This window comes from Anabas testudineus, chromosome 11 (assembly GCF_900324465.2).
Source record: "Anabas testudineus chromosome 11, fAnaTes1.2, whole genome shotgun sequence".
NCBI lineage: Eukaryota > Metazoa > Chordata > Actinopteri > Anabantiformes > Anabantidae > Anabas > Anabas testudineus.
In genome coordinates, this window is record NC_046620.1 from 1761823 (window position 1) to 1774713 (window position 12891).

Sequence of the window (12891 nt, forward strand, 5' to 3'; positions counted from 1 at the left end):
TTAATTTATAACTCTTTTTGAAACGCATTTTTCTGGATTTTTTTTGTCATTGTTGTGTCTCACTGTTCAAATAAACCTACCATTGAAATTATAGCCTGATCATTTCTTTGTTAGTGGGCAAACTTACAAAATCAGCTGGGGTTCAAATAATTTTTTCCCTCACTGTATATAATTGTTGGCATTATATATTATATATATTATTTGATATGTATATTTTCCTTACAGACTCCTTATAAATTTATATATTTCACAAAAGTAAAGTTAAAATAATTGTAAAAAAAATACTAATTAAACAGGAAAATGTATAAAATAAATAATAACTAATGATGTATTTCTCATTATTCTGTTGTATTATCTTGAGTTTTTATGTGTCTCTGCTTCTGTGCAGCTGTTAATTCAGATCAGTTCCTCTGAAGCTGAGGGAGGTTTTTGTACGACGTTGTTTCACTGTGTGTACGAGCTGCTACCCTGCTGACAGTAATAAACTCCTTCATCTTCAGGCTGAACTCTACTGATGGTCAAAGTGAAATCAGAACCAGATCCACTTCCACTGAAACGATCAGAAACTCCAGACTGACGAGTTGTAGCTGAATAAATCAGGAATTTAGGAGCTTCTCCAGGTTTCTGAAGGTACCAGTGGAGGTAGCTACTAACACTTGAACTGGTTTTACATCTGATATTAACAGTTTGACCTGAAACAACAGACAAAGCTCCAGGAGTCTGAGTCAGGACGATGTCACCTGATGAACCTGGAAACCATGAAACAGAGGAGAAGGGTTCTTGAGACAAATCAGGTTTGGACAAAGATGATCAACATCCAAACAGAAGAGGATCATTAGTTTAACATGGACAAGAGATGGAAGAAGGTCAATGCTGCTGGTTCCACTGGTTCTCCATCATAGCAGAACATCATAGTGGTGAACCTGGTTCCATCCTGAAGCCCAGTTTTCACAAGAGAGTCTCACCCTGAACAAGGAGCCCCAGGGTGGCCAGCAGTAGAGTCAGAGACATCATCACTGTGCTGCCGCTGTGTCAGTGTCTCTGAAAGACCTGGACAGACACTGATCAACACTGGTCTCTTAACAGCTGGGAGCAGAGAGGCAGGACACATATGCAAACACACACAGTCAGTCAACTGGAGCTGTCAGCAACACATCAGCAGGTTTCTCATCACTGCTGAAAACTTGGTCGTCATGTTTACATCTTTAACTGTAAAGAATATTCAGTAGTTTGGTACCAAACTAACTCAGGGATTAATGGACATCAGAGTCTTTTCACTGTAATTAAAAAGTTCATGTAGTAAAATTTATGAGTAGTAAAGTTAGTAAACAACTTCAAAACCATTTAAACACATGGTTCCTTTCAGCTCTGGAGCTTCTGATCAAACAACATGATCATTTTCAGCAGACAGAGTTTGACCCAGTTAATATTTCAATGTTCAGACCACTGTGAAGAAGAACTTCCAGAAATACTCAGAGGAATGTGAATTTGAACATTCAACATTCAGTGACAACCGGCTGACTCCATCTGAAAACTCCTCAACAAGAAGAGGATGAACTCTGTGGAGAAACAGTTTAGTCAGCTGATGTTTTCAACTTGATTGATCAGCTTCTATGTATTTGTTGACTTTGAGTCTCGTGTCAGAGAAAACATGTTCCTGTATTTGCTTTAGTACTGACAATTCCTGTACCAAGCATGGTTCTAAGTTCTGGGGTCTGAGGGTCGTGTCAGTTATTTTTAGTTTTTTTTTTTATCATAAAGTTTCTGATACTGTTCTTTCTTTTTACAGTACAGTGTATCCAGAAAGTATTTACAGCACTTCACATTTTCTACATTGTGTTATATTACAGCCTCATTTCAAAACAGATTAAATTTATTATTTTCCTCAAAATTCTACAAACATCCCATGATGTCAAAGTGAAGAAAAAAAAATTACATATACATAAGAATTCACAGCCTTTGCTATGACACTCAAAATTAAACTGTGGTAAATTGTGAGAGTGAGAGAATGGCCTTTACTCTGAAAGAGCTCCAGCTTTTCTCTGTAGAGAGAGGAGAACGTCCCAGAAGAACAATCACCTCTGCAGCACTCCTCCAATCAGGCATCTATCGTAGAGTGGTCAGACGGAAACCACTACTCAGTAAAGGTTTGTCAAAATGCACCTGAAGGACTCTCAGACCATAGGAAACGACATTCTCTGATCTGATGTAACAAAGATTGAACTCTTTGGCCTAAAGGCCAAGTGTCGATGAAATCAGGCAGCTCTCTGCACCTGACCAATACCATCCCCAGAGTTAAGCATGGTGGTGGCAGCATCATGCTTTGGGGATGTTTTTCATTGGCAGGAACTGGGAAACTAGTCAGGATAGATAGAAAGATGAATGCAGCATGATACAGACACATCCTTGATGAAAAGGTTTTGCAAAGCATTCTGGACCTCAGACTGGGGCAACAGTTCATCTTTCAACAGGACAATGACCCCGAGCACTCAGCCAAGAGGAGTTGCTATGGGACAACTCTGGGAATGTCCTTAAGTGATCCGGCCAGAGCCCGGAGTTGAACATGATTGAACATCTCTGGAGAGATCTGAAAATGGCTGTGCTGATGCTCCCCATCAAACCAGATGGAACCTGGGAGGTACTGCAAATATGAATGGGAGAAACTGCCCAGGAATAGGTACTAAACTTGTAGCTTGACACTCAAAAACACTGGAGGTCTTAATTGGTGCTACAATTACTTCAACAAAGTACTGAGCAAAGACATAATTGATTTTAGTAATATAAGAAAGATTGAATATTGGTCTACAATTGACTAAAACCCCGAGTCCAGAGTAGACTTTTTGAGTAGAGGTTTGACTACAGCAATCTTTAAAGCCTGGGGTACGTAGCCTGTAAATAAAGATAGACTGATCTGATCTAATATGGACGTGCTGATCAATAGTAAAACAGTAGTCAGGATAGGGTCTAAGAGACATGTTTGATGGTTTAGAATAATAGATATGAATTTAGCAGTCTAAATATGAATGAGGTCTTACTGTATAAACCTTTTTTAACACACAAAATTATCTTTATCCACAATTGTACTGTACTGTATTTTTGAGGTAACAATGGAAATGGAAAACATTTAGCTGTTTAAACCTTAAATTAGGTTTTTGCAGTTTATGACAGTATATTAAATGTTACATTGTGTGTACAGTATGTTTACTGACACATGATAGTGAATTAATGTGTTTTCAAGTTCAAAGTGAGAAATAGTTTATACACAGTACATGTATTGATAGTGCGTGTGTGTGTGTGTGTGTGTGTGTGTGTGTGTGTGTGTGTGTGTGTGTGTGTGTGTGTGTGTGTGTCCTCAGTGAACTGTATCAGTAGCTTCCAGCTGCAGCAGTCAGTTCAGTTTCTGTTCAGTCTGACTGAGGGAGGTTTTTGTACGACCACTTTTCACTGTGTGAACACATCCTGACTGTTGATGTAATGAAAACTCTGACAGTAATAAACTGCTGCATCTTCAGTCTGGACTCCACTGATGGTCAGAGTGAAGTCAGAGTTTGATCCACTGTCTGTAAAACGACCTGGAGCCCCCGACACTCGATTGTTAACATAGTAAAAGAGCAGTTTGGGACGTTCTCCATCTTTCTGTTGGTACCAGGCTAAATAGTTCCCACCATGCACATTCTGACTGGTTTTACATTTGATGCTGGCGGTTCCTCTAAGATCAGTTCTCACTGCTCCAGGCTGAGTCACTGTGACCTGACCTCTGGACTCTGAGGATACAGACACAACAACATAAAGCAGCAGCATCATGGTTTTGTGGGCTTCATTTCAGAGGGACACATGTTGATAGAGGAGAGGAGTTGGATTCTCTGGACTTTACCTGTGAAGCAGCAGCAGAGGAGAGTCCAGATGAGGACGGAGATCAGAGTCATGTTTTGGATGAGGAGGATTTCTGTGTCTTCTGTTGTCATGAAGGACAGCTGTCAGTCATCCAGGGTTCAAGTCTCAGGACTATAAACTCTCCCAGAGCACTGGAGCATGGTGCTGCTGATGCAAAGTGGCTCTATGGAAATGCTCTGACCCACTCCAACAGGGACTTGGATCAATACCATGATGATGATGATGATGATGATGATGATGATGTTTATCAATTAAAATGTATATCACTGTACAAATGTGTACTGAGTCATATTATTCAGATTTTTTAATTTAAATTTATTTTATTTCTTTGGACCTAATTATTTAATTTCCATACAGAATTTTAGAAATTTAATAAATTTGCACCAAATACACTCCTAAAATTTAAAATAACACTTTTTAATCAGAGTTTAGCATCAAGTCAATAAACTTCTGTGATATTGATCTGTTCAGTTAAGTAGCAGAAGAAGTTGTTCATTAGTTTCAGCTGCTGTGGTGTTAGTGAAATTAACAACAGGTGAACTAGAGGAACAAGTATGAGACGACTTCCAAAACAGCAACGGTTTAACAGGTATAAACCAGTGACACTTTTTGCTTCCTTATTTTTTATGTTATTTATTTAGTTTGCATTTGGCTACGGTCAGTGTCACTACTAGTAGCATGAGGTGATACCTGGATCCTATGGAGTATAAACAGACATTCAAACTCCTCCAAGATCACATCAACATGTGTCATTGTTAGACTATTTGCTTTCTCCCGGCACAGTCTGAAGATCACAGAGGAGTTTCCAATAGACAGACAGTTACTCTAGGAAAGCTGGGCAGGGTCATTGAAGGTCATTAACCCATCAACAGGATCAGTATCTGTTACTTTGTGTAAAGAAGAACAGGATAAGCTCTATCAGAGCCCTTCAAAATGACCTCGAGCAGGCCACTGGTCTGAATGTCTCTAACCAAACAATCAGAAACAGACCTAGACAACAGCACCCTGAGTGCCATGAGGTGTCGGATGAAATCCTTGGACCCACTGTCAGACCCTTCACTGGTGCAGTGGGTGTTGGGTTCCTTCTGATGACAATGGTGGAATGAAGTTTCAGTACAATGGACTAAACTGCTGAATCTTTTTTTCACTTTGATTTTCTTGGTGTGTTTGAATTCATCCTCTGTAGGTTGTTAATTTTTATTTTTATTAAACGATGTGTCATCTTATTTTTAACATCACCCAGTCCATATCAGTGTAGAACTCCAACAAGAATATTTAATACTCACTGAGATTTGATGTGTTTTCAAAGTGTTCCTTTAATTTCTTTGAGCTGTGTGTTTATTTCTTAAATACTCTTATTTTTACATTTTGTGTTTTTAACACTGAGACAGTTTTAGTTGAGTTTGTTTGTTTCAGAGTCAGAGAGCCGTGTCTCTCTACAGTCAGAGGTTTTTGTACGACGACTCACTGACTTTGTTTCACTGTGGCTCACGTTCGGTGGAGGAACCAGTCTGGATGTTGGAAGTAAGTCAAATATATAACATTTCTTTTCTGTTTCTTTTATTTTATTTTGAGTTTCTTTACGTTAAACTTACCAAAATAAAACTGTGGAGTTTCTATGTTAAATTATAAGTTTTGCTAAAAGTCTTTGCTTTAAAAGAAAAGATTTGTTTTAGCTTCAGAAATCTGAAAATAGACTAATAGTTAGTACATCAAGTATCAGGACAGTGGATAAATGATTATTTCTACATTTAAGAGTAAGACTGAATGTTGAAGGTTTGTAGGTTTAGTTCATGTTGTCAGAGTCAGAGAGCCGTGTCTCTCTACAGTCAGAGGTTTTTGTACGACGACTCACTGACTTTGTTTCACTGTGGTGGACTTTTGGTGGAGGAACCAGACTGGATGTTGGAAGTAAGTTTCTGCACTAATTCTAAATATGATCTTAAAGTAAGATCTTAAATTCAGATTCTGACATTTCCTGTAAATAAAATTTAATATTTTAGTTATTTATTTATTAACTCTGTCTAAATTTGTCTTCTTCCATCAAAGAGACAAACTTTGTTTCTCACCGTTAGTTCTTGTTTCCTGACACAGTGATGACTTAGAATTCATTGAAATTAAATTTCCGCAGTTAAAACTGAGCAGAGTGAAGATATTTATGTGGAAATGATCCTTTATTATATCAGACTGTTTAAACATTTTGTAACTTGCTGAAAAACATTTGATGATCATCAGTGAATTTTCTGTATTTCTTCATTTTCCTCTGAATATTTTAAAGTCATGAACATTTAAGATGTTTGATTATTTTAACAGTTACATTATTTTTTACCTCATGTTGTTTTAAGGTCAAACTGTGTGACTGTCTGATTTCCATGAGAGGTTTCTTACAGGAAGTGAAACAATGTGTGAGTCAGTGACTGGTGGAGCAGAAAAAACATCTGACAGAAACTCCTTCAAGGAGAAAATCAACTGTCACACAGTAAAGGTGTCCAAGTATCTGCTGTTTGATGGACAGCTGAGTGCTCTATGTCCTCTAAGCTGATTGGTGTCTCCTACTGTAGGTGATGCTCGTCCCACCCTGACGGTGCTGCCCCCCTCCAGTAAGGAGCTGGATCAGAAGAAGGATAAGGTCACGCTCACGTGTCTGGCCAACAAGGGCTTCCCCTCAGACTGGACTCTGTCCTGGAAGGTGGACGGCAGCAGCAGCAGCAGCAGCTGGGAGGAGGTCAAGAGCCTCTCTGTGCTGGGGAAGGACGGACGCTACAGCTGGAGCAGCACCCTGAGGATCCCTGCAGACCAGTGGACCAAGGTGAACTCTGTGACCTGTGAGGCCTCCCAGGGCTCCCAGAGTCCAGTCACAGAGTCTCTGAGGAGAGACCAGTGTTCCCAGTCCTGAGCTGACTCACTGGGACTCTACAGCTGGTTTTCCTCTGCTTTCTGTCTTTGTCTTTTTCTCTCTGTCTTTTTCTTTAACAACATCTTGTTGCTTTTTAAATATTGTTTGTTTCAATACAATAAAAATCTTCTGTTCAAATCAGGTATTTTCACGTCTCTTATTATAAAACACAAATAAATGTTTATGTCTTAATTTTACTAAGTGAACCTCCAAACTTATATTCCACTGATAATCCTGTTACTGGTATAATTTAGACTAATTCAGTACAATAAACATCTGTTCATCACATCAGTTGTGTTTGTGACTGAAAGAGGGTTTTTGTCTAAGAGCTTCATGAAGTTCAGAAAAAATTTACAGTTTTAAAATAAATAAAAAAAAATTAAATACAAACACAAAATGTGGTTTTATATGATTTATTTTTTAATAGAATACACCTTTATTTAATCATCAGTCTTTATGTGTAAGATTCATTTGATGGATTTCAGTATGTAATTTAGTAGTAAAAAATGTTAACACTGAAGTAACAAAGCAAATACTAATAGTTCTGTTCTCTGTAGTTCTGTTTCTGTATTATTACATATAATTTATGTTTAGTTGGTAAAACTAAGAATCAGTAGTTTAACGAGTTTAACGTTAACATCAGTGGAACAAAACGTCCCTTCTTACTTTTTATCTTTAGTTCTGAAACTTGTCTGTTGTCATGGTTCAGCAGTGATGACTGACTGTTGCCATGGTTACTGAGCTCAGAGACAGAAGTGAATCACTGAAGACCAGTTTGATCCAAACTCCCAGTTTCACTAAGATGTTTCTGTGTCTGTTTGTGCAGTGGGTTGAGTTTTATTTTAACATTCCTTAAACTATCGCTTCAACATTAGACAGATTTGTTTTTTTCAAATTATGTTCATGCTTCAAATGAAACTGATTGTACCTCCACCACTGTAACTGTTTGACATTTGTTTAACAGTATCATTGTATTTTGTTATTTTAAGGGGGGGACGTCTTCTCAGTAGGAAATTACAGTAGTAACACATGCATAAACCAGTTCCTCTGCATCACTTTGACACAGTTTGCTCCATATTTTAGCAAAATCCCCGAAGTGGAAGAAGGCAGATCTTTAGGGTGATGATCATCATCAAGCAAGCTGCAGACCAGTGGAGAAAGAAGCTGTTGAAACTCTAATCCATGTTTTTTGTCACATCCCAACTACAATAACATATTAAATCATGTGTCATAACTTTATTCTTCAGAAATATAAGTTATTTTTTAAGATAGATTAAATCTAATTAAAAGCATTATAAATATAATGTGAGTATGTTGGGATTTAACATGAATCTGAAATCAGATTTTAAATCAAATAAATAGTTGAGACATTGAAATTCTGTAAAAAAATAAAAAAATAAAAATCAGCTGTTTCCACGGTCGTCTATGATATTTCTCTCTAAAATTTAAACAGTGGCTCTGTTTTACTCAAACACACGTTTTTTTTTTTTTTTCAAGTTTAGATCGTTAAGAGTTTTATTTAGGGGATCACGTTAAAATTAGTTATACTGAAGTGAGTTGTTCTGTGTTGTTTAAAAGTCTTTTACAAACTAAAGTCAAAAAAAAAATTATAATTAAGCATTCTTAACCCAAGAAAATGATGAAAAAGTTTCATTTATGTTCACAAGCATCTAAAGAATAACTCAAAGAAAAACAATAGATTCACACTAAATCTGTTTCTATTGTGGTCTAATTTAAATACTGTGTGTTTCAATTAAACCTCTACTGGCTAAAGTCTTTTCAGCTGTTCCTGCAGCTGAGGGAGGTTTTTGTACGATGTTATTTCACTGTGTGAACGGGAGGCTGCTACAGTGCTGACAGTAATAAACTCCTGAATCTTCAGTCTGAACTCTACTGATGGTCAGAGTGAAGTCAGAACCAGATCCACTTCCACTGAAACGATCAGAAACTCCAGACTGACGAGTTGTAGCATAATAAATCAGGAGTTTGGGAGATTCTCCAGGTTTCTGAAGGTACCAGTTAAGGCATGTACCAGCACTTGAACTGGCTTTACATTTGATAGACACAGTCTGACCTAGAACTACAGACAAAGCTCCAGGAGACTGAGTCAGGACGATGTCACCTGATGAACCTGGAAACCATGAAACAGAGGAGAAGGGTTATTGAGACAAATCCAGTTTGGACAAAGATGATCAACATCCAAACAGAAGAGGATCATTAGTTTAACATGGACAAGAGATGGAAGAAGGTCAATGCTGCTGGTTCCACTGGTTCTCCATCATAGCAGAACATCATTGTGGTGAACCTGGTTCCATCCTGAAGCCCAGTTTTCACAAGAGAGTCTCACCCTGAACAAGGAGCCCCAGGGTGGCCAGCAGTAGAGTCAGAGACATCATCACTGTGCTGCCGCTGTGTCAGTGTCTCTGAAAGACCTGGACAGACACTGATCAACACTGGTCTCTTAACAGCTGGGAGCAGAGAGGCAGGACACATATGCAAACACACACAGTCAGTCAACTGGAGCTGTCAGCAGCACATCAGCAGGTTTCTCATCACTGCTGAGAGACGGATTTCATCTCATTCCAAATGGACATGTAGGGGATTGAATGGTCAGAAGATCAGGAGAAAGGACTGAAAGCTCAGAAACAGCTGCTGAAAACATTTTAGTGGAGAAAATGTTTCATCAGCTGCTGTTTAAAAGTTCATGTTTCAAATTGACTGGATTTGAAGTATTTCTTGTGTTTTATCTAATAAATGTGAAAGTATTATTGAATTTACCTGATAGTTCACTGTCTTAACTCAGATGAAAACTGTTTATGACATACGTCACATTTATCTCTGGATTTTTATTATTACATTTGAAACTGAGATTTGATTTATATATACACTGCTCAAAAAAATAAAGGGAACACTTAAACAACACAATGTAACTCTAAGTCAATCACTGATTGACAATCAATTTCACATGCTGTTGTGCAAATGAAAAACACAACTGGTGGAAATTATAGGCAATTAGCAAGACACCCCCAATAAAGGAGTGGTTCTGCAGCTAGTGACCACAGACCACTTCTCAGTTCCTATGCTTTCTGGCTGATGCTTTGGTCACTTTTGAATGCTGCTTTCACTATGGTGGTAGCATGAGACGGAGTCTACAACCCACACAAGTGGCTCAGGTAGTGCAGCTCATCCAGGATGGCACATCAATGTGAGCTGTGGCAAGAAGGTTTGCTGTGTCTGTCAGCTTAGTGTCCAGAGCATGGAGGCTCTATCAGGAGACAGGCCAGTCCATCAGGAGACGTGGAGGAGGCCGTAGGAGAGCAACCACCCATCAGCAGGACCGCTACCTCCACCTTTGTGCAAGGAGGAACAGGAGGAGCACTGCCAGAGCCCTGCAAAATGACCTCCACCAGGCCACAAATGTGCATGTGTCTGCTCAAATGTCAGAAACAGACTCCATGAGGATGGTATGAGGGCCCGACGTCCACAGGTGGGGGTTGTGCTTACAGCCCAACACCGTGCAGGACGTTTGGCATTTGCCAGAGAACACCAAGATTGGCAAATTTGCTATTGGCGCCCTGTGCTCTTCACTGATGAAAACAGGTTCACACTGAGCACATGTGACAGACGTGACAGAGTCTGGAGACACTGTGGAAAACGTTCTGCTGCCTGCAACATCCTCCAGCATGACCGGTTTGGTAGTGGGTCAGTAATGGTGTGGGGTGGCATTTCTTTGGAGGGCCGCACAGCCCTCCATGGGTTCACCAGAGGTAGCCTGACTGCCATTAGTTACCGAGATGAGATCCTCAGACCCCTTGTGAGGCCATATGCCGGTGCAGTTGGCCTTGGGTTCCTCCTAATGCAAGACAATGCTAGATCTCATGTGGCTGGAGTGTGTCAGCAATTTCTACAAGACCAAGGCATTGATGCTATGGACTGGCCCGCCTGTTCCCCAGACCTAAATCCAATTGAGCACATCTGGGACATCATGTCTCGCTCCATCCACCAACGCCACATTGCACCACAGACTGTCCAGGAGCTGTTGGATGCTTTAGTCCAGGTCTGGGAGGAGATCCCTCAGGAGACCATGCGCCCCCTCATCAGGAGCATGCCCAGGCGTTGTAGGGAGGTCATACAGGCACGTGGAGGCCACACACACTACTGAGCCTCATTTTAACTTGTTTTAAGGACATTTCATCAAAGTTGGATCAGCCTGTAGTGTGTTTTTCCACTGCAATTTTGAGTGTGACTCCAAATCCAGACCCCCATGGGTTAATACATTTGATTTCCATTGATAATTTTTGTGTGATTTTATTGTCAGCACATTCAACTATGAAAACAATAAAGTATTTAATACAAATATTTTATTCAGTCAGATCTAGGTATTTTAGTGTTCCCTTTATTTTTTATAGCAGTGTAGTAAGTTCAGATATTTAGGATGAAGTTTTCTGGAAGTATTTTGTGTATTTTGTAGTATTTTCTGTGAAGGACATACTACATTTAACTTGGACCATTTTTAATCGTGTTTGTTTTAATGTTGATCTTTGTCTTCATATTTTATTTTGTCTGGATAAAGTAGAAATACCTGTGACCCATTATGAGGCAGAGGTCAAAGGTCATATATCACTGACTGTATCTTGTCTTTTCTTGCAAGATCTTTATTTGTAATTAATTATTTTTGTTAACATCAGTTTCTATCAGAAACAATTATTCTAATCTTGCACAAATCCTATTATTTAGTTTCTAATTGATCTAAAACTACAGGTGAAAATGTTCTTTTCAGCTCCAGTTTTCCTGTTTTATAACAAACTGAATTAGAGACTGAGAAATCACAGCTGCCGTCGTTGGAGGTTTGATTTTTCTACATAGTTTCTACTTTGACTTTTAAAACCTCTGATCACATGTTGTTGATCATTTAGTTCATATTCTGTAGTTTTACTTTGACACTTTAGTTTCAGTGAAGTGTGTGTGTGTGTGTGTGTGTGTGTGTGTGTGTGTGTGTGTGTGTGTGTGTGTGTGTGTGTGTGTGTGTGTGTGTGTGTGTGTGTCCTCAGTGAACTGTATCAGTAGCTTCCAGCTGCAGCAGTCAGTTCAGTTTCTGTTCAGTCTGACTGAGGGAGGTTTTTGTACGATCACTTTTCACTGTGTGAACGACCACTGACTGTTGAAGTAGAATTCACCACAACAGTAATAAACTGCTGCATCTTCAGTCTGGACTCCACTGATGGTCAGAGTGAAATCGGTGTTTGATCCACTGCCTGAAAAACGACCTGGAATCCCTGATTGTCGAGTGTTAGCATTGTAAATGAGCAGTTTAGGCATTTCTTCGTTTTTCTGTTGGTACCAGGAAAGGTCATCACCCTCATCTACTCTATGACTAGTTGTACATCTGATGTTGACGGTTCCTCCCAGATCAGTTCTCACTGCTCCTGGCTGGGTTGTGGTGTACTGACCTCTGGACTCTGAGGATACAGAGACAACAACATAAAGCAGCAGCATCATGGTTTTGTGGGCTTCATTTCAGAGGGACACATGTTGATAGAGGAGAGGAGTTGGATTCTCTGGACTTTACCTGTGAAGCAGCAGCAGAGGAGAGTCCAGATGAGGACGGAGATCAGAGTCATGTTTTGGATGAGGAGGATTTCTGTGTCTTCTGTTGTCATGAAGGACAGCTGTCAGTCATCCAGGGTTCAAGTCTCAGGACTATAAACTCTCCCAGAGCACTGGAGCATGGTGCTGCTGATGCAAAGTGGCTCTATGGAAATGCTCTGACCCACTCCAACAGGGACTTGGATCAATACCATGATGATGATGATGATGTTTATCAATGATTAATCAGTTTGTCATTAAAGTTGTTCCCAAAGTCCCATGTTTCATGACTCATGTTTTGTAGATTTATATAAGAAATTACTTCTTTATTGTCTCATTAATATTGTTTTCACCACATTACATTGATTTTTATAGAATATATTTTAAATTAATAGTTGATTGTTTGTATTTATTTCCTCTGATATAATCAACATTTATATCATCTGTGTTTTTAACACTGAGGCAGTTTTATTTGAGTTTGTTTGTTTCAGAGTCAGAAAGCTATTTGTTCACGT

General features: G+C 39.2%; 3 gene segments (V, D, J or C); 1 reads left to right on the forward strand and 2 right to left on the reverse strand.

Annotated features, from left to right (window-relative positions):
- Nucleotides 1–444: 444 nt before the first annotated feature.
- Nucleotides 445–3926, reverse strand: LOC113153597. The segment is given in 4 exon segments: nt 445–749; nt 966–1027; nt 3446–3764; nt 3875–3926. Coding segments are annotated over 4 exon segments (738 nt in total).
- Nucleotides 3927–5672: 1746 nt separating this feature from the next.
- LOC113155264 lies at nt 5673–6932 on the forward strand. The segment is given in 2 exon segments: nt 5673–5805; nt 6456–6932. Coding segments are annotated over 2 exon segments (453 nt in total).
- A 1666-nt stretch (nt 6933–8598) lies between these two features.
- LOC113153114 lies at nt 8599–9380 on the reverse strand. The segment is given in 2 exon segments: nt 8599–8921; nt 9138–9380. Coding segments are annotated over 2 exon segments (357 nt in total).
- Nucleotides 9381–12891: the final 3511 nt, after the last annotated feature.